The sequence below is a fragment of the Dermochelys coriacea genome, chromosome 19, assembly GCF_009764565.3.
Source record: "Dermochelys coriacea isolate rDerCor1 chromosome 19, rDerCor1.pri.v4, whole genome shotgun sequence".
NCBI lineage: Eukaryota > Metazoa > Chordata > Testudines > Dermochelyidae > Dermochelys > Dermochelys coriacea.
In genome coordinates, this window is record NC_050086.2 from 16870567 (window position 1) to 16891669 (window position 21103).

Here is a 21103-nt window from a genome sequence, read left to right on the forward strand (position 1 = left end):
AGCAGCAGAGACAATATTTGTTTGAAATAAATGTGGAGATCATTATAACATGAGGATGTTCAACACAAAGGATTTAGAGTAGCAGCCATGTTAGTCTGTATTCGCAAAAAGAAAAGGAGTACTTTTGGCACCTTAGAGACTAACAAATTTATTAGAGCATAAGCTTTCGTGAGCTACAGCTCACTTCATCGGATGCATTTGGTGGAAAAAACAGAGGAGAGATTTATATACACACACACACACAGAGAACATGAAACAATGGGTTTATCATACACACTGTAAGGAGAGGTTTCAGAGTAGCAGCCGTGTTAGTCTGTATTCGCAAAAAGAAAAGGAGTACTTGTGGCACCTTAGAGACTAACAAATTTATTAGAGCATAAGCTTTCGTGAGCTACAGTTCCCGATGAAGTGAGCTGTAGCTCACGAAAGCTTATGCTCTAATAAATGTGTTAGTCTCTAAGGTGCCACAAGTACTCCTTTTCTTTTTACTGTAAGGAGAGTGATCACTTAAGATAAGCCATCACCAGCAGGAGGGGGGGGAAAGGAGGAAAACCTTTCATGGTGACAAGCAAGGTAGGCTAATTCCAGCAGTTAACAAGAATATCAGAGGAACAGTGGGGGGTGGGGTGGAGGGAGAAATACCATGGGGAAATAGTTTTACTTTGTGTAATGACTCATCCATTCCCAGTCTCTATTCAAGCCTAAGTTAATTGTATCCAGTTTGCAAATTAATTCCAATTCAGCAGTCTCTCGTTGGAGTCTGTTTTTGAAGCTTTTTTGTTGAAGTATAGCCACTCTTAGGTCTGTGATCGAGTGACCTGAGAGATTGAAGTGTTCTCCAACTGGTTTTTGAATGTTATAATTCTTGACGTCTGATTTGTGTCCATTCATTCTTTTACGTAGAGACTGTCCAGTTTGGCCAATGTACATGGCAGAGGGGCATTGCTGGCACATGATGGCATATATCACATTGGTAGATGCGCAGGTGAACGAGCCTCTGATAGTGTGGCTGATGTGATTAGGCCCTATGATGGTATCCCCTGAGTAGATATGTGGACAGAGTTGGCAACGGGCTTTGTTGCAAGGATAGGTTCCTGGGTTAGTGGTTCTGTTGTGTGGTGTGTGGTTGCTGGTGAGTATTTGCTTCAGATTGGGGGGCTGTCTGTAAGCAAGGACTGGTCTGTCTCCCAAGATCTGTGAGAGTGATGGGTCGTTCTTCAGGATAGGTTGTAGATCCTTGATGATGCGTTGGAGAGGTTTTAGTTGGGGGCTGAAGGTGATGGCTAGTGGCGTTCTGTTGTTTTCTTTGTTGGGCCTGTCCTGTAGTAGGTGACTTCTGGGTACTCTTCTGGCTCTGTCAATCTGTTTCTTCACTTCAGCAGGTGGGTATTGTAGTTGTAGGAATGCATGATAGAGATCTTGTAGGTGTTTGTCTCTGTATGAGGGGTTGGAGCAAATGCGGTTATATCGTAGCGCTTGGCTGTAGACAATGGATCGAGTGGTATGATCTGGGTGAAAGCTATAGGCATGTAGGTAGGAATAGCAGTCAGTAGGTTTCCGATATAGGGTGGTGTTTATGTGACCATCGCTTATTATCTACTTCCTGGACATTACGGTGCTAATAAGCAATGGTCACATAAACACCACCCTATATCGGAAACCTACTGACCGCTATTCCTACCTACATGCCTATAGCTTTCATCCAGATCATACCACTCGATCGGATGCACGAAAACTTATGCTCTAATAAATTTGTTAGTCTCTAAGGTGCCACAAGTACTACTTTTCTTTTTGCGAATACAGACTAACACGGCTGCTACTCTGAAACCTGATTCAAAAACCAGTTGGAGAACACTTCAATCTCTCTGGTCACTCGATCACAGACCTAAGAGTGGCTATACTTCAACAAAAAAGCTTCAAAAACAGACTCCAACGAGAGACTGCTGAATTGGAATTAATTTGCAAACTGGATACAATTAATTTAGGCTTGAATAGAGACGGAATGGATGAGTCATTACACAAAGTAAAACTATTTCCCCATGGTATTTCTCCCTCCCACCCCACCCCCCACTGTTCCTCTGATATTCTTGTTAACTGCTGGAATTAGCCTACCTTGCTTGTCACCATGAAAGGTTTTCCTCCTCCCCCCCCCCGCCCCACCCCGCTGCTGGTGATGGCTTATCTTAAGTGATCACTCTCCTTACAGTGTGTATGATAAACCCATTGTTTCATGTTCTCTGTGTGTGTGTATATAAATCTCTCCTCTGTTTTTTCCACCAAATGCATCCGATGAAGTGAGCTGTAGCTCACGAAAGCTTATGCTCTAATAAATTTGTTAGTCTCTAAGGTGCCACAAGTACTCCTTTTCTTTTTACAAAGGATTTAGTGTTGTGTATGCAGTAAAAGCAACCATTTAGCAAAAGTGTATTGCTCTTGGCACAAATAGCAAAGAAATACAAAACCAAACACAGTCATAGACATTAAGATCATCGTCCAAACTATGACAGTGATACAGAAACACAGAGTTCTACAGCAGATTGGTTTGTGAGACTGGAAATAAAAAGGAAAAAAGAGAATTTCAAAAGGCTGGAGCTGTTTATCATATAATCACAACAAGGATATTCGGAAGATTAGTGGCAGAAGATGTTAATGTAGAAACTTATGGTTGTTTTATATAGTGAACACATACAAGATTATGTGACAGATGCCATTCAGTAGAGTATGAAATAACAAAACAGGAAGTCCCATGTGTGCTTGAATGGAAGAGCTGTCGGCAGATGACCAAATGGTACACAACTTGTATCTGACCAGGATACAAAACGTTTTCTGAAATAATTGGATGTGATGTTTAATGGACTGGGATGCAGTCAGGATATGGTACACCACATTGCTATTGACCCAGAGTCTCGAGAACTGCAGGCACATGTAAAATGCCATTAGCACAGAAAGAGAAATCAAAAGGTGAATGATAAAATTAGATGTTATTTAGAGAATTCAGAACCCGAATGAGTTGGCTAACAGCCTGGTTGCTATAATACAACCAAACATGCTAAGGATTGGTACAGATCCCGAAGATTTGAATGAGGCCGTCAAACAGAAGTGCTGTCCCATGACAGGCAACCCTATAGGAGGAATAGAAGGCTCCTGAATGAAGACATCCATAAGCTCCAGACGGTGGATCAATCTCAGCATCTGAAGAACCACTGCAAAAGGAATTGTTTTAAGACAGGAAGTATTAAATGGTTTTCTTTGACAGTCAAAAGCCACTGAGGGTCAGGTACTGAGGATGATCATCTCATCTCTTATGGGTGAGGGATGTCAGGTCATCTGTCCCGACTTCCATCCTAAACTGTCTCTATGTATAGTTTATCAGTTGGTTGTGCTAGTTGTGGTGGTTATTTTTGTCGAATATTTCATTTTATTTGTATTTGATTTTTCAAAAAAGAAAAGTGAAGCTGTAACAGCACTCCTGGAATCAGTGGATACTGGCCCTGTCATACTATTGTAATACTGACCTAAGTCAGCTGATTGGTGCCAGGAAATGAAGTTAAATCCTCAACTAGCTTTTGTGCAGCATACATTTATTACAATGAATCCTCAAAGTAAAGGAGTGTATTGGGAGGGCAGAAAGCAGTGGTGTCTGCGTGCCATTCTAGGCTCTCCAAATTACATCATTTCCCTTGTTATTATTTATAGACGTCAGTGCCATCTTGGGTTGCATAGGTATTCACATTGCATGTATTCTGCAGTAGTTGTTGCATTTCTGTATATTGTCTTTTGGATGTAGGGATACACTGTTTCTCCCAAAAGAGTACAAAAGACAGTGGTGGGACAAAGTCGAGCTGCCTGCAGTACTTCTCTGCTCTTGCAGTTGTGTTTAACTGAAGGGAGGTCCAGAGTGAGACTGTTTAATCTCAGGTTTCAGAGTAGCAGCCGTGTTAGTCTGTATTTGCAAAAAGAAAAGGGGGACTTGTGGCACCTTAGAGACTAACATTTATTTGAGCATAAGCTTTCGTGAACTACAGCTCACTTCATCGGATGCATTTGGTGGAAAATACAGTGGGGAGATTTATATACACACACAGAGAACATGAAACAATGGGTTTTATCATACACACTGTAAGGAGAGTGATCACTTAAGATGAGCTATTACCGGCGGGGGGAGGGGGGGTGGTGATAATCAAGGTGGGCCATTTCCAGCAGTTAACAAGAACATCCGAGGAACAGTGGGGGGTGGGGTGGGGGGGAGAAATAACATGGGGAAATAGTTTTACTTTATGTAATGACCCATCCACTCTCAGTCTCTATTCAAGCCTAAGTTAATTGTATCCAGTTTGCAAATTAATTCCAATTCAGCAGTCTCTCGTTGGAGTCTGTTTTTGAAGTTTTTTCATTGAAGGATAGCCACTCTCAGGTCTGTAATCAAGTGACCAGAGAGATTGAAGTGTTCTCCAACTGGTTTTTGAATGTTATAATTCTTGACATCTGATTTGTGTCCATTTATTCTTTTACATAGAGACTGTCCAGTTTGATCAATGTACATGGCAGAGGGGCATTGCTGGCATATGATGGCATATATCACATTGGTAGATGCGCAGGTGAACGAGCCTCTGATAGTGTGGCTGATGTGATTAGGCCCTATGATGGTGTCCTCTGAATAAATATGTGGACAGAATTGGCAACGGGCTTTGTTGCAAGGATGGGTTCCTGGGTTAGTGGTTCTGTTGTGTGGTTGCTGGTGAGTATTTGCTTCAGGTTGGGGGGCTGTCTGTAAGCAAGGACTGGCCTGTTTCCCAAGATCTGTGAGAGTGATGGGTCGTTCTTCAGGATAGGTTGTAGATCCTTGATGATGCGTTGGAGAGGTTTTAGTTGGGGGCTGAAGGTGATGGCTAGTGGCGTTCTGTTGTTTTCTTTGTTGGGCCTGTCCTGTAGTAGGTGACTTCTGGGTACTCTTCTGGCTCTGTCAATCTGTTTCTTCACTTCAGCAGGTGGGTATTGTAGTTGTAGAAATGCATGATAGAGATCTTGTAGGTGTTTGTCTCTGTCTGAGGGGTTGGAGCAAATGCGGTTATATCGTAGAGCTTGGCTGTAGACAATGGATCGTTTGGTGTGATCTGGGTGAAAGCTAGAGGCATGTAGGTAGGAATAGCGGTCAGTAGGTTTCCAATATAGGGTGTTGTTTATGTGACCATCGCTTATTAGCACCGTAGTGTCCAGGAAGTGAATCTCTTGTGTGGACTGGTCCAGGCTGAGGTTGATGGTTGGATGGAAATTGTTGAAATCATGGTGGAATTCCTCAAGGGCTTCTTTTCCATGGGTCCAGATGATGAAGATGTCATCAATATAGCGCAAGTAGAGTAGGGGCATTAGGGGACGAGAGCTGAGGAAGCGTTGTTCTAAGTCAGCCCTAAAAATGTTGGCATCCTGTGGAGCCATGCGGGTACCCATCGCAGTGCCGCTGATTTGAAGGTATACATTGTCCCCAAATGTGAAATAGTTATGGGTGAGGACAAAGTCACAAAGGTCAGCCACCAGGTTAGCCGTGACAGTATTGGGGATACTGTTCCTAACGGCTTGTAGTCCATCTTTGTGTGGAGTGTTGGTGTAGAGGCTTTTACATCCATAGTGGCCAGGATGGTGTTTTCAGGAAGATCACCGATGGATTGTAGTTTCCTCAGGAAGTCAGTGGTGTCTCGAAGATAGCTGGGAGTGCTGGTAACGAAGGGCCTGAGGAGGGAGTCTACATAGCCAAACAATCCTGCTGTCAGGGTGCCAATGCCTGAGATGATGGGACATCCAGGATTTCCAGGTTTATGGATCTTGGGAAGCAGATAGAATACCTCAGGTTGGGGTTCCAGGGGTGTGTCTGTGCAGATTTGTTTTTGTGCTTTTTCAGGGAGTTTCTTGAGCAAATGCTGTAGTTTCTTTTGGTAATCCTCAGTGGGATCAGAGGGTAATGGCTTGTAGAAAGTGGTGTTGGAGAGCTGCCTTTGTTCATATTCCGACCTATTCATGATGACGACAGCACCTCCTTTGTCAGCCTTTTTGATTATGATGTCAGAGTTGTTTCTGAGGCTGTGGCTGGCATTGTGTTCTGCATGGTTGAGGTTATGGGGCAGGTGATCTCTCCAGTCACTCGATTACAGACCTGAGAGTGGCTATCCTTCAACAAAAAACTTCAAAAACAGACTCCAGCGAGAGACTGCTGAATTGGAATTAATTTGCAAACTGGATACAATTAATTTAGGCTTGAATAGAGACTGGGAGTGGATGGGTCATTACACAAAGTAAAACTATTTCCCCATGGTATTTCTCCCTCCACCCCACCCCCCACCGTTCCTCAGATGTTCTTTTTAACTGCTGGAAATGGCCCACCTTGATTATCACCACAAAAGGTTTTCCTCCTCCCCCCCTCCCCCCGCTTCCTGCTGGTAACAGCCCATCTTAAGTGATCACTCTCCTTACAGTGTGTATGATAAAACCCATTGTTTCATGTTCTCTGTGTGTGTATATAAATCTCCCCACTGTATTTTCCACCGAATGCATCCGATGAAGTGAGCTGTAGCTCACAAAAGCTTATGCTCAAATAAATTTGTTAGTCTCTAAGGTGCCACAAGTACTCCTTTTCTTTTTACTGTATAATCTGTACACAAAAGCAATATTCAGTCCTTCTCAGCTGCAGCATACTCTGTGCAGGAGACCGAAGCTGGAGCTTTCTTGTAGTGAGTATAATGTCAGGTTTGCGGTATGGTTTGAGCTCTGAGGAAATTTTTATACCATAGGGCCAGATCCTCATCTGATGTAAATTGGCATAGGACCACTGAAGTTACTGAAGCGGTACTGAACTGGATTGTGTTGCTTGTGATGACAATTAAAAGACATCAGTGGTCACAGAGACCAGACCTGGTACCTCTGATGAAATATGTCCCAAAGATGCCATCCCTAGGATGGACAGTTCAGCTTATGGAAGGAAAATATCTTTATCTCAGACTTTGCTTACTGTGCAGTGCATTAGCGATGGATAGTTTTGTGGTCAAGGTAGCAGACTGGGAGTCAGGACTCTTGGGTTCTCTTTCAGGCACTACCACTGACTCACTGTGAGACTTTGGGCAAATCACTTTCTGAGTTCCCGTTTCCCAGTCCCGTTTATGCCAGTATAATTGCATCTACACCAGGGCTTTTACTGGTGTAGAAATGTTGCAAAAAATCACTCCCCCAACCAACGTTATTCTATTGGCAAATATTTCCAGTGCAGACCCTGCCTACAGGCTTTTGTATACACTTTTCAGTTTGAAACCAGTATAGACAAAGTGGTAGAAGCCCCTACTGTGGATGCAGCTAGACTGCCATGAAGGTACTTATACTAGTAAAGCTTATTTCCATAAATTTACAGAAATGAGCTATACCTCTTTAAGGCACCTTTATACCATTGTGACTGTGTCCATACTAAGGGCTGGACTACTTAAATCAGTACAAAAACTGTGTGTAGAACACACCAAGTAGATGTCACTGCCCGGAGTTTTTGCTGTTATACAGCCTAAATTTTCCCTTCCGTAGTTTCATCCCATAATTCCAAAGGCCACCCCAAATAACTCCTCTCCATCGTTAGCATCCATGAACTATTTTGAGACAGTTAACATCTCCCCACCCTGCTTTCTGTGACTGAGCCACACTAAACAGATCTAGCTGTGTTAATGTTTCCTCACTTCTTAGTCCCCGCTACCCACTAATAAATGCTTTCCTCTGAACTTCCTCCAGTTTGTCTATGTTTTTCTGGCCGTGAAGTGCAAAAAGCTAAACCCAATATTGCAGGTGTAATTAGACCGAGAGAGACTACCTGTTTCTGGATGTGATGTCTTGTTGCATACACCCAAATCACATTGGTTTTGGTGCCATATCGCATTGCTCCCTGGCTCACACTGCTGCTGTGGCTTTTTGAAGCAAGCACAGACGCTAGCGTCATCTTTAATTTGTTTATTTTTGCTGGAGTGCTGGGGAAGCATTGATCTGCTTTTAGAACAATGTCCTAGCCACTGCTAGTATCACTTCTGAAGTAACTGGTATGCAACCACTTAGCCAGTCAGCTGTGCCAATGTCTTTCTGACAGCAGCTGAAGGAGTCTGTGACCATGTAGACTGCACTGTAGTGATACTCTCATCCACCTGCCATTTCACATTCAAAGAAAGGAGGGAAATTCCTGCAGGTAATCTGCCTGTGGGACACAAATCAAGGCTATTGTAAACTGCAGGCACTAGCTTTTCCTTATCTCACGGCCATCTTCCACACAGTTTCTTTCCAGTGCCCTCAAACTCCTACCCTTTCTACTGTGCTCAAGCCCAGCATGAGAGAAAATGAGCTGCTTACATTTCTTTTTAAAGTTGTCTTTAGAGATTTTCGAACTCGTGGTTTACAGGTTGCAATATGGTACACCAGCTGTTCTCAAACTTTAGCCACACATAGACCCCCATTTTGATTTTAAAATTTTTGCAGACCCTGAAGCCAGCTTATAATTTTCCCTGGGCGTGCTCAACCACTACTCAGCCCTAGGCCCCATCCCCACTCCACCCCTTCCCCCAAGGCCCCACCCCAAGCCCCACCTCTTCCCACCCTCACCCCTCCCTTTCCGCCCCCTCTCCCGAGCATGCCCCATCCCCTTCCCTCCCAGCGCCTCCTGCACGCCTTTGAACAGCTGTTCTGCAATGTGCTGGAGGCACTTGGAGGAGGAGGAGTTGATCAGTGGGACCAGTGGCCCTGGATATGACTCATGGTCTCCCTGAATTACCCTCGCAGACCCCCAAGGGTCCATAGACTCCAGTTTAAGAATCGCTGCAGTAGACAACAGAGCTGAGAAATCTAAAAAGAGTTCTGTTTAATGGGAGCTATTAGTCCATCAGCAACCATAACTGTCAACTAATTCCAGTTTCTAAACTGGCAGAAATGACTTCATGTGTTTTCACTATGTCAGTAGCAGTGTGATTGGCTAACGATGCAGCTGGCTAACATATAATTAATGAGAATCCCATTACATGGAAGCATAGAGGAGGCCCAGAAGTCAAGGATTCTATAGAAATCCTAATATTTCCCTGCTTTCAGTACACTTCTCCTAAATTTTTGCATAGAGTTGTTCTTCCCTATTAAACAATGATTACCTTCAACCTCAGAGGTGGCTGCATTTCCATGGTGGCGAAAGAAATTCCTCTATAAAGTGCTTTGGGAGCCTTCAGGCTGAAAATGTGATCTACAATGAATATCACTGAGTGTAGAAATAATAATATCTGGCACGTATATAGCACTTAACATCTTCAAATCTCTGAGCATACATTAATTAATCACTATTAGCTGATTTTAAAGACTAATAAAATGTGTCTTTAGCCGGATAACTCTACTGCTGTAGTGTAATTGGTGTTCCCATTTGTTAGTACTATCTTGCTATTACTTTTTAATGCTTTCACACAGTTCCAGGGTAATATTTCTTGCTAAGTGGCAGCCTAATATGAGGACAGGATCTTCATTTAAAAATTATTTACATGCTTTCCCCTGTCATGAATAGCAAATTAATGTGGAATGTAAATGCATCAAAAGATAGCAATGCATAGAAAAACAATTCTGTTTGCTAAGGGCCATTAGCTGAGAAGCTCCTAAATAATATTGTGAAATTACTACTAATAGAACTAGTGATTATACTGTGTCTTTCCCTCCAGTCTTAGTGGTTTGCATGAGAAACGTTTTACAGGTTAAGGGCCTCAAAAGCAGTTGTATGCATGTGGAAAGCTTTTCTCTCCTGGGCTTGGCCTGACATTTGCATGGATGGTGCAGTATCTGATATAGCAATAACCATCATTGTCATATGTAAATAGCACTTGACATCTTTAATGTCCTATAGGCATGTTCAGTAATGAATGAAGACAGGGCCCAGTCCTGCATGCCTCAAATGATGAAGTAATCCTACTACTTCTATGGCATGACTCACGGGTGAGGTCAGCAGGACCTCGTCTTTTATATGAGGGTGTCAGACCGTCACACGTAGCACTGGGTGGTGATGTCATCCCAGTTAGAAGTCTGCTGCAAAACTTGGGGAATAGCTTTTTTTTTTCTCCCTCTGTGTCTTCAATTTTTACCAGGTGTCTGAAACAGCAGTAAGGCCTGATCAAGCAGTCAGGGTGGGGAGGGACGGTCAGGGAAGCTTGATCAAGAGGCCCAAGTGGAAATCAAATAAATTAGCTTTCAGTAAACTCCACTTTCCCAGACTTAGCTCATAAAGATTCTTTTCTCTGCCAGCACAGGGGTTCTGGGATGACTTCTCCTAAGATTCAGACCATTCTTTAAGCCTCCCCACATGAGGCTACATGGTCTAAAATGGATTTATCTTCCTGACAATCGTGGTTTTTGGAGGTGAGATGCACCCATATGGGCCACTCTAGTCAAAGGCAGCAGCTGTGTTTAATGATCTCATAGCTGTTTTCTAATAGGACTCAGCTAAAGCAGGATCATCCATGAAATATTCAGTGCCCAATAGATTATTTTCACTTGGGGCTCAGCAACTACAGAACTATCTACCAAGGGAACACAATAAACCCTTCTCTTTTTTTATTTCTCTTGAGCTGGTTAGTGCCTGCCCTGAAAAAGGTTAGAGTCATCCCCCTCCAGGGACCTGAGCCTCATTTGTGATGGCATATTTAGTCTAGCTAGTACTAACCGTATCTCTAAATGCCCTGTTAGTAGCAATTAATAGTGTAAAACCTGACCCATGACTGCTGAAGTAGAAAGTAGGTTCATCTGAAGATATGGTCAGACCAGGTTAATCTACTCAGTTCGATGCTATGTTTCATTTCATGGAATCGTAGAAGTTAGAGGTGGCAGAGACCTTTTATATAATCCAGTCCATCTACTCGCTCAATGCATAAATGTTCCCTGTTGGATATTCACTAGTATCTTGACTTGTCTGTTTTAAATATCCCAAGTTGTGGTGTTTCCACCACTTTCCTTTAGAACCCATATTTGCAACCGAATGGATCTCATTTTAACCCAGATCTCCTGACTCCCAGTAGAGTACTCTGTCTCCCAGTCCATGCTACCTCCTTTAAATAGAAAAACAAACCCTGTATTTGGAATGAATTAAGCACTGAATAATGCCAGAGACCAGCACCTGTTACATGTTACCAAAGGAAGATGAAGTTACGTAGACTTTGTGAATGCAGGTCTATGTATTCTCAGTAGATAAAAAGCTCATAGAATGGCCACTGAAGAACTGACATAAGTGTGTTGTTTTTCCAAGTGATTACATTATCTTTTGTGCAGAAGAGGCGCCATCAAGGCAGCAAGGTCTAAAATTAGACCTACCAGATTTTATGTGGTCTGCAGATACATGTTTGCCTGTCTTGCCATCTCTCCATTCTGTCCTTGTGGGCAGATGGGACTGAAACGTATAAGGAACCTTAGTACTGTAGTGCTCCAGAGAGCAAGCTGTATTTTTAATGTTGTAACCTCGTCCAACATTACATTCAAAGAAAAGGGCAAATCCTTCCCTGTCCTTTGCTTCTACAGAGCACCCCAGATACAGTGATATCAGTGCAGTGTGCTGTGGCTAGGGGTAGGAGCATGGAATTCAGTGGATATACCAGGCTCCTCCATCCCCACCCCCATAATGTGTGTGTATGTGCATACAATTTTTGCAGAAGCTCCTAAACATTGAAGCTGCACTAGTGTCTGTGACTAAACCTGTGGATAAAAATTTAATTTCCCTCAATCCCTGTGGGAACCCCCTTAGCTAAAACCAGCTACTCAGCCTTGGTACACCTGTGATCATTTATGTAGTAGTGGTGAGAGGGCCTAACTGCAGTCAGGCTCCAGTTGTTCTTGGTGCTGTATTAACACATAATGTAAGACAGTCCCTGCCCTAAAGAGCTTACATTTTAAATAGACAAGACAGGAAAAGAGTGCGTGAAAGGAACTATTATTCCCACTTTACAGATGAACCTGAGGTTTGATGGTAAGTGGCCCAGATGGGATGTTGGGATTGTTTTTGTGTTGCAGGCTTTTTCAATGGCTTGTGCTTGATTCAGGATCAAATGAAAATTTGTAATAATACATTTATAATAGACTTTCTTTTTGGGCTAGGTCCAATTTGTCTGACATCAGTCCTGTTCATCTGAGACATTTGCCCCTTGAGGTTTGAGTGGAGATCAGGGAGTACTGTCTACAAGACACATATTTCAATATTACAGGAGGGAATTGTGAGTCAGGAGTCCCAGTTCCCATACCCAGCTCAGCCACTGACTTGCTGTGCCCAGTTTCCCACCTTGTAAAACTGGGATTATAAAAGGAGATAGTGAGGCTTACTTGGTTGTGAACTAATTTGAGCTCCTAGGTGACAGCTGTCTGGAAATGCCATGAAATATATTTCTTAATGTTCTGTATTATAATAATACTTAGCAATGCATTTATTAAAGATCTGGAAATGGGGTTGATTGGTGAGGGGGCAAAATTTGCAGATGGCACAACATTAAATAGGTTATTAAGACCAGAGAAAAAGGTGAGCAACTTCAGAGGAGCAAAAGTCAGGTTAATGGGCAACATGATGACAGTGTTGCAGGAATGCAGTGCTGATAAATGCAAAGAAGTGCATATTGAAGGCAATAATTTGAACTACTCATTCACTTTACTGGTTACCTGAGCATCATTGTGGGCAACTCAGTGAAGATCTCTGCTCAGTCTACAGTAACATTCAAAAAAGCAAACAAAATGAAAGGTAACAAATTCAAAACTGATAAAGGAAATACTATTTCACCCAGTGCACAATTAACCTGTGGAACTCATTGCTACAAAACATCATGAAGACCAAAAATCTTAGCAGTGTTCAAAAAGGAATTACACATTTATATGGCTAACAAGAACATCCGGAGCTATAATAGTAAATATTACAAATTAAACAAGAATTGCAAAAGGGATATAAATCCTCATGCTTTAAGGTAGCAGCCAATCTCCAAGAGGGTTAGGAGGAAACATTCTCTGTGACCAGATTATCCCAGAATTGTCCATTGCAGGGTTTCTAGCAGCCTTCCTTGAAACATCTCTGGCCTGTGTTATGCTGGAGGTCAGAGGAGATGGACATAGTGGTCCTTCTGGTGTTAAAATCTATGAGTCTGGCACTTGCCACTACTGTGAAAGGATATTGGCCTAGGTGTCCCAGCTATGGCAATTCCTGTGTTCGGAATCATACCTGTAGTAGCCATGTGAAGTCTAACATGTGCATGTTTCTCAAGCAAGGGTTATTTTCTAAAATACAATAATAAGCTCATCCTTCATCTTTCATTTTGTTGTTTTAAAGGGGCTCTTTCCAAAATTAGACTGACCTCACAATGGTCATTTAGCCTCACAGGTTTCAAATCCTTTCAACATTGTGTGGAAACCGTGGCACCATTGGAGATTTAAGTTGCTTACTGTAGGATTATGAGCTCCAAAGTGCTCTGGAAAAGAAGCACAAACTTGCTGACACAAACTTAAACTGTGAGTAATGGAGGAGTCTGGTTACAGTAAATGCTACGGAGCAGGAAGGTCCCTTGTCGAGAGTAAAGCCTTAAGTGAAGTGGTCTGTCATTGATTTGTCTGTCTGATGCAAATTATGTGAACATAGACCCACAAAGAAAGGCAGCAGTAGCCTCCTAGTGTTGTAATTACCTCCACAAATGTGTCACTCTCTCGGTAGCAGTTAGAGGGCATTTTCAGCAGCCATCTCTGGTTTTATGGCACACTTTATTTGGATTGGTTGGTTTTGGTTTTGTTTAGCTTGTTTAAGGTTCTCTTTCTCTGGCCCCCGTCAAGACACACTAAATAAACGGGAAGGAAGCCCCTCCTTCTAGCCGGACTCAGCCTCAGTGAGCGTCAGATAAGCTGCAATGTCTAATTTCAGATCAAATTGTGTGTCACTTTGTCCAGGAGAAGTTAGCCACTGATAGCATTCACGAGGCTAACCAAGGGGCTGCTGGAAACAAAGGAGTTGCTCAAACAGGTCTATGTGAGAGCACAATTAAGGATAGCACAAGTACATGGCTGATAAAGGAGCAATTTTGTTTTTTAAATGGCAATATGATGTGTTACTATAGAATAATGACAGAAAGAATTGAATAGCAGGAGAGAGCATGGAAAATGGTTAAAGCAGGGGATGGGGAATCCGGACTGCCAGCTCTTCCACTGAATCACTGAGTGAACGAACAAAAGCCATTGGACAGCTTTGTCTATTGCTTTTGGATGCCTTAGTTTGGGGTTATGTAAAAGTACAGATTTATCAAACCTGTGTACTTTCGATCCTCTTATACGGATTTGAAACATGGACATTGCTTAAACAGGAGGCTGGAGGCATTTTATATGCATTGTCAGCAGCAACTACTGGGCATAAAATGGTTTGATTTTATCAGCAATAGGGATGTGTTATTGAGAACTGGTCTCGAGAGGATTGAAGTCATCATAAGTCACCACTGGCTGGCACTTTCTGGTCATGTAGTCCCCCTCACAGATAAAGTCCCCTCACCTGAAGCTCTGAAGATCAGACTTGAGGTCAGGAGGAGACATTGCCCAGCCACAGACAGGCAGTGTTCACATGGTTATCCGGGATTAATTTGACTGCACCAGATCAGTAATAACCCTGTGTAGCTTTTAGATGTCTGGAATAAAGTTGTACAATTTGGCCATTGACATTCAGTGCGACGGACCCTCACTATCTCAGCATGTTGTTAGTTTTAGGTATCTAGCTGTAGACACTTAGGTATGCTGGGCACCCAAAATTAGTAGATACTCTCTAGATACTGGCTTCACCTAGGCCAATACTCAGTACCCCTCTGCAAAATAGCTAAAGTGTACTGGTTGCCCTAATATCTTCAGCATTGCCTTTGTAAGTAGATGGCATTACCCCAGTAGTCCTTACACTAACGGTATCTCAGAAACACCTCTAATATCATGGTATCATTCATTGCTTACCAAAGAGTGGGTAAATATGTGGTGGCACACTGTGTGCCTGTGTCACAGGGGAGTGGTGAGAATATCAGTAAATGTTCATAAGATGCTGCTATTTAAAAGCATGTCAGATAGCAACCCCTCCTCAGCCCTGTTTTGAACAAGCAACCGTGACATTTCCAAGTGTCCCCAATCTGCCCCACCTCCTGTAAAAAAATATTAGGAGCTCATCGATTATCATGAGACCACCCGTGTTTGACACTGTTTCAGAGTACTGCACAGCTCCTTCTAAGGGGAAAGGGTGGGCACTCACAGAATTATTCTGTCGTGATCTGAAAAGAAATTTTGCTTTATGTTGAAGAACTGCACTGCTTACCATTTTCTCACTGGCAACTTCTAGATGACAGCCCCGGGATGTACTGGTATTCTCAAGATTCGAAGCTAGACTGGATTTTCTGTGGACACCCGTTTTTTCTCTTACTTCCTCTAGTTTTGTTTCCTGGATCTACCTAAGGCTATGTCTACACTGAAATCGCGACAGCAACACAGCTGCAGAGCTGCAGTTATACCGTCGTAGCGCTTCAGTGTAGATATTCACAACGGCGACAGGAGGGGGTTCTCCCTTCACTGTAGTTAATCTACTTCTACAACAGGCGGTTGCTGGATCAAGAGAAGAATTCTTCTGTCACCCTAGCGCTGTGTACATGGAGGGTTATATTGGCTTTACTATGTGTCTCAGAGTTGTGATTTTTCACATTCCCTGAGCAATGTAGCTGAGTCAATCTAATTTTTTAGTGTAAACCTGTCCCTAAGTGCTTGTCTACATGGGGACATCCAGGAAAGTTAATTCAAATTAAATAAAGGTGTGAATTTGAAGTAGGTTAGTTAAACTGCATTGTGTGAACACACTCATTCAGAATTAAAGTGGCCTTAATTTGGTTAATTTCAAAGTGAATTAAACTAAACGAAATTAAGGCCATTTTAATTCCGAATAACAGCATTCACACAGGGATTTAATGCAGTTTAGCTGATCCGCTTCCATGGTCACACCTTTAGTTAATTTTGATTAATTTTCCTGAACCTCCCCATGTAGACAAGCCCCAAATTACTTCTATGGCCTCCTATTGGTGCATCTGAGCATCTCACTACCTTTTAAACATATTTATGCTCAGAACACTCCTATGAGGTAGGGAAATATTGTTATCCCCATTTTACAGGTGAAAAACTGAGCCAGGAAATTTGTCCATGGTTTGTCCAAGATCTAACAGGAAGTCTATAGCAGTACAGGGAATTAAACCTAGGTCTTGTGAGTTCAAAGATAGCACCTTAGCCACTGAACCAACGTTGTCAGACCGCTTCAGTACTCAGCTTTGAATGCCTCTGGGTTTCTATAGTACAAATATTTTGTAAGGTTTATCACACCTTCATTTATCTAAGCACCCAAGCTACTCGTGACAAAGTAGTTCCATGCTGCCATTCCTGCTCCATTCCTCTTCAATGCTGACAACATTTTCCCCTTTGTAGTTTTTATGTTAGTCTTTGTTGACCAAGATATTAAAAAGTGATTCGTGGTTTGGGGTGATTCAGTCTGTGGGTTCCCCGCTTGAGACTCTTTAAGGAGCCTTGATTTTCAGAGTGAATGCTCTGCATTTTCTGAAAATCAGACCTCTTCAAGGTGCTTCAATGGGACACCCAAAAATTGAGGCACCCAAAATCACTCGTCACTTTTAAAATCTTGGTCTATTATTATTGTATTTATCTGATTAGATCAATTTGATGTTTCTCTATTCTTCCATTTGCTGAACTGCAAGAGGCAGGTCACTTCTGTGACTCTCACAAATATTACTCAGACCCACCTCACAATAACTGTCTCATTGTGCTTATATGTGGACTGAAGGTACATGACTTTGTCAGGCAACATTGTTCCTCACTCTGAGCCAATGGGGAAAGAACCTAGGGCCTTGAACCCTGATTTTCTGTGCTAGCACTGTGTGTTACAGAATTTGATTTTTCTTGTCTCTGATTTATTTTGGATAAGTTTTGTTCCCAAATCCCAGCTAGAATTCTGGGCACGGGCCACAGGTTTCAGAATGGCATCTTGGTAACTTTCAAGTTGGATTTTAAGGTTATCCCTTTGAAAATGTAACCGTGGTTTATCTGGGATATAGCTGATCATTGAAGAGAAGCTATTTTAGGTGGATTGTAGCAAGCCATGCATATTTTTGGATATGTCTGAAGAAGTGGCTGACAGCAATACATCTCACAGTTTTCGGGAAGATGAGACAGATTGTGAGGCAAATAATTGGATTATGGTCAACTCCCCCAGTTTGCCTGGGTTTGTGAGTGGGGAGGGCAATAGGAAATTCAGGTCACCCTGTAGCTCTATCAAATATTTTGCTAATTGCCTCAATGGACATGAGGGAAGGGCAGCTGTAGATTATTAAACCTTATTCCAGAGGGAGAGATGTTTGACTCAAATGGGCTTAAGAGCTGGAACATATTTTGTGTTTAGCCTAATTATTCATAGCTGGTGACTCTGGGTAAATTGCTAGTTCAGCCTTTCACCTCTGGTGTCAATAATGTGCTGAATTAATTTAGGAAAGTTATTACTTCTTTTGAGGTGGGAATCTTTTTTTTTTTATCATGACACCTGTTGCTCATAGGTACAAATCAAACGAAGAGTATGTGTATGTGCGAGGCCGCGGAAGAGGGAAATATGTATGTGAGGAATGTGGAATTCGCTGCAAGAAACCCAGCATGCTGAAGAAACACATTCGCACGCACACAGACGTCAGGCCATACGTCTGCAAGTACTGTAACTTTGCATTTAAAACCAAAGGTAAGAAACAGTCAGCTCTTAGCTCCTCTTCTTAGTGTATTGACTTACTGATCAAACCTACATGGGGGCACTAGTAACAGGGAAGGAAGGGCCTTCCTTGATTCTGGAAAACCCTAGGGTTTGGTGGGGCGGTGGCAAGAGAAATCTGTAATTGGCTGAAATTGCATGAACTGAAGAATGCTGTGTTATGCTCGAATGCATTCTGCTAAGTCACTGCAGAAAGCAATAACCTCACTTAAGAGTTCACCTGCAGCATAGCAGCTGTGCTATAGTCCAGTCTGTGTTTTTAAAGAAAAAGGTTGTGAAGCATAGTTCCAATAGTGACTGAAGACCATTGCAAATGATTTAATTGAACAGCATCTGGCTATGTAGGAAAACACCTTCAATTTGGGATTCAAACACGGTCTCATCACTTGGTTGATAATCTTTGGGTGGCTCTTCATGCTAGTGCTCTGAAAGACAATATTTGTGCTGTGTATTATCATCTTTCCCCCTTGCATGTGGCTGCAGCAGAATATACATCATCTCAAATTAGTTCTTCCCAGAAGATCATGCTTTCTAATAGGAAGCTTGCTATTGATGCACATGGGAATTTGCAACATTTCCCACCCCTAACACACCCCTTGCTAACCTTCCCCAGCAAACACACCCATCGATGTCTTAATTTACATGATCAGCTATAATGTGGAGTCATCCATCATGTGTGCTCTGAGAAAGTGACAGCACAGGAATGTTCCTCCAGATGTGTAAAAATCCCCAGCTCAACATCTTCACTGTGTGACTGGAAGTAATGCAAGCACACAGAGTAAAATTCTCAATGGGCCTAAATGACTTAGGTGCCTAAATACCATGTCATGCCAATGGGACTTAGGCACCTCAGTCATTTAAGTGCTTTTGAACATTTTACCCATAGCCACTTCTTCTGAAAGAGATGGTAACTTTTGCATGGATTCTGTTTCTTTAATTGTGGCACGAGAGAACAATCAGTGACCTTTGACAGCCATTGTAAATAACTATATAATCACATGGTAAATAAGCCAGAAAACTGGACCACACTTCTAAGAAATACCCACACTTCATCAACCAGGTGTGTTTGGGACACAATCAAGCACAGTTAACTGATAATGCAAATGGGCTCGCTGCTCCAGGGGGCACTTGATCCATTAAGTCCTTGAATATTGCAGTAGGCTGAGTAGACAATACCCAGTGCTGGTGGCTTTGCTTGTAGAGTCAGCTGAAGATAGTAGGTTGGTAATCACTGGAAATGTGGCAGCAATGGGGAAATAATTAATTTGAAGCTAAATTCTCCTTTCAGTGCACACAGTAGATCTGAGTTCCTGCTTTCCCCGTGCCCCTGGAGCTCCCAGGTTTTCTTCAGACTCATTTCTCCTTTCTTTTTCTACTTATTCATTGCCTTCTTTCTCTTTTCCTCTTGCTTTGTTCCTCTCCTCTGAGCTTTTCCTTGGAGATTGGAGAAATCTCTTTAGCTGCTTCCCTTTCTTGCCTCCGACTTAATTTCTGTCAGGCTTTTCTTTGGTATGCTGGAATCAAACCATCATTCTTACCATCTCTCCAGCTGCTTTCTCGTCCCACAACTATGCCTTCAGGATACATTATGACAGTGGCCTTTTTGAAAGGGGCTGTCGCCTAAAATGTCTTTCCCCCTTCAAAAATCCTCTTCAGCTTCAGCAAGAAACCACGGAGAGGGAGGAAGTCAGCATGGAGGGAAAACAAAGGCTAGGGATTAAGGGCAAAACTGTTGTATCTCCTTCCAGTTACACGAATGCATAGATTGTAAATTTGAGTGGTCAAAACTCTTGTGGATCTGCAGGGTTGTGAAAGGTAGTTCATGTTGATAACCTCAAAATTGCTTGAAAATTGATTCCTTGCTGAAAGTGGGGTTACAATGAGAAAGCTGGGTATGTAAAATGGAGATCTTTTTATTCAGTATAACTGCTCCATGTGCATCTCTGAGTCACAGCTGCTTGCTTTACTGATGCAGACATGCAGGATTCAACACAGTTACAGGAGAGCTTGTAATATGGTCCAGCAACATGATCATTGGCTAAACTCCATTTGAGGAATCTTTGTGACTGGTGATAAATCCAAGGCACAAAGTACCCAGCTTGACTCTCAGATCCCAGAGGGAGTTTCCAGGACTGGTGGTTACAAAGCTCATCTTTAATACTTCTAAACTGAGTGCATTTGGGTCCTGATTTCACAAATAAACTCTCTGTTCTTTGGTGTGGTTTTGTAACTGCAGTTAATTGCAGGGTGCAAGCTACCTGGGTGCACCTGCAAAAATGCAGGCTGAGTAGATTCCCTTTTACAAATCAGTTCTCTAGGTGTACTTTTGACTTTCAGTATAAAACACAAGGGGGATAGCTATAGAGCTGTCTTCAGTTCAGCTATTGTAGGTCTCCTCAGCATGATCCAATACTCTAAACATTCAAGTAGGCTGAAGGCATTTCAACTTTACTTATTTTTATAAGGATCAATGGCTTGCTAAAAATCCTATTTTTTAAAAAAACAACCTTATCTGTGTTACAGAAATTAGTAGTAATTACTCAGAGTGGAACACTTCTTAATATGCTTTTCACTGTTTATCACATTTGTTTATCTTTTGCATTTCTTTCAGTGTGGACAATGCAGTAATATTTGGGTGGCAAAAACTGCAGGGAAATGGTTTTATTGGCAGTTGTTGATCCAAACTGGATCCTGGTATACACGTATGAGGTCTAATCAGGTGCCTGATAAACACACAAAGACCTTCAACATGTACGCCTACGCAAGAATATGCAGTAGTAGAGGCTGCCCTGGATCTAGCATCCCGCTTTAGAACATTGAGTCAGAAACCGAAGGCCAGACCGAGTCCAGACGTTCAGTGCCTCAAGGATTGTAGCTTCTGCCAGAGAACAACAGCTTAGAGCTGCTGCTGACTGCCTAACGCCTCAGCGAGGGTGCGTTTCTGTCAGGGTGATGTCCCTTGGTCTTACTCCAATGAGGCATACCCACAAGGCAGTGGGGGCTAGGATTTTGAGGCATCCTATAGTCGCCTTACTCTGAAGGTTGGTTCTGGGTGTAACCATAAACTGCATCCAACTGGAGGGCCTGCTGGCAACGTGATGGGGCTACTGGTGGTGGGGTAGCTCCTATAAAGTACCACAGTGTTGCAACCTTCAGAGAAATGTTTATTAGTTTAAGAAAATAATCTTGGAAGTTTTACTTTTTAATTAATGGAAACATTTTGTTTGAAAATATGGACTGTAAAGGTTTATTTCAGAAAGCCAAACTTCTGGCTCAAGTTTAAATGTG

At 42.4% G+C, this 21103-nt stretch overlaps 1 protein-coding gene across 7 annotated transcripts in view; it reads left to right on the plus strand.

Annotated features, from left to right (window-relative positions):
* Positions 1 to 21103, plus strand: part of HIVEP3 (HIVEP zinc finger 3) — a 425423-nt gene that overhangs the window by 376807 nt on the left and 27513 nt on the right. For all 7 annotated transcript variants that reach the window (XM_043506206.1, XM_043506207.1, XM_043506209.1 and 4 more), the window contains one exon: positions 17613 to 17788. In XM_043506206.1, the coding sequence (XP_043362141.1) occupies positions 17613 to 17788 (176 nt within the window). The remainder of the gene's footprint in view (positions 1 to 17612; positions 17789 to 21103) is intronic.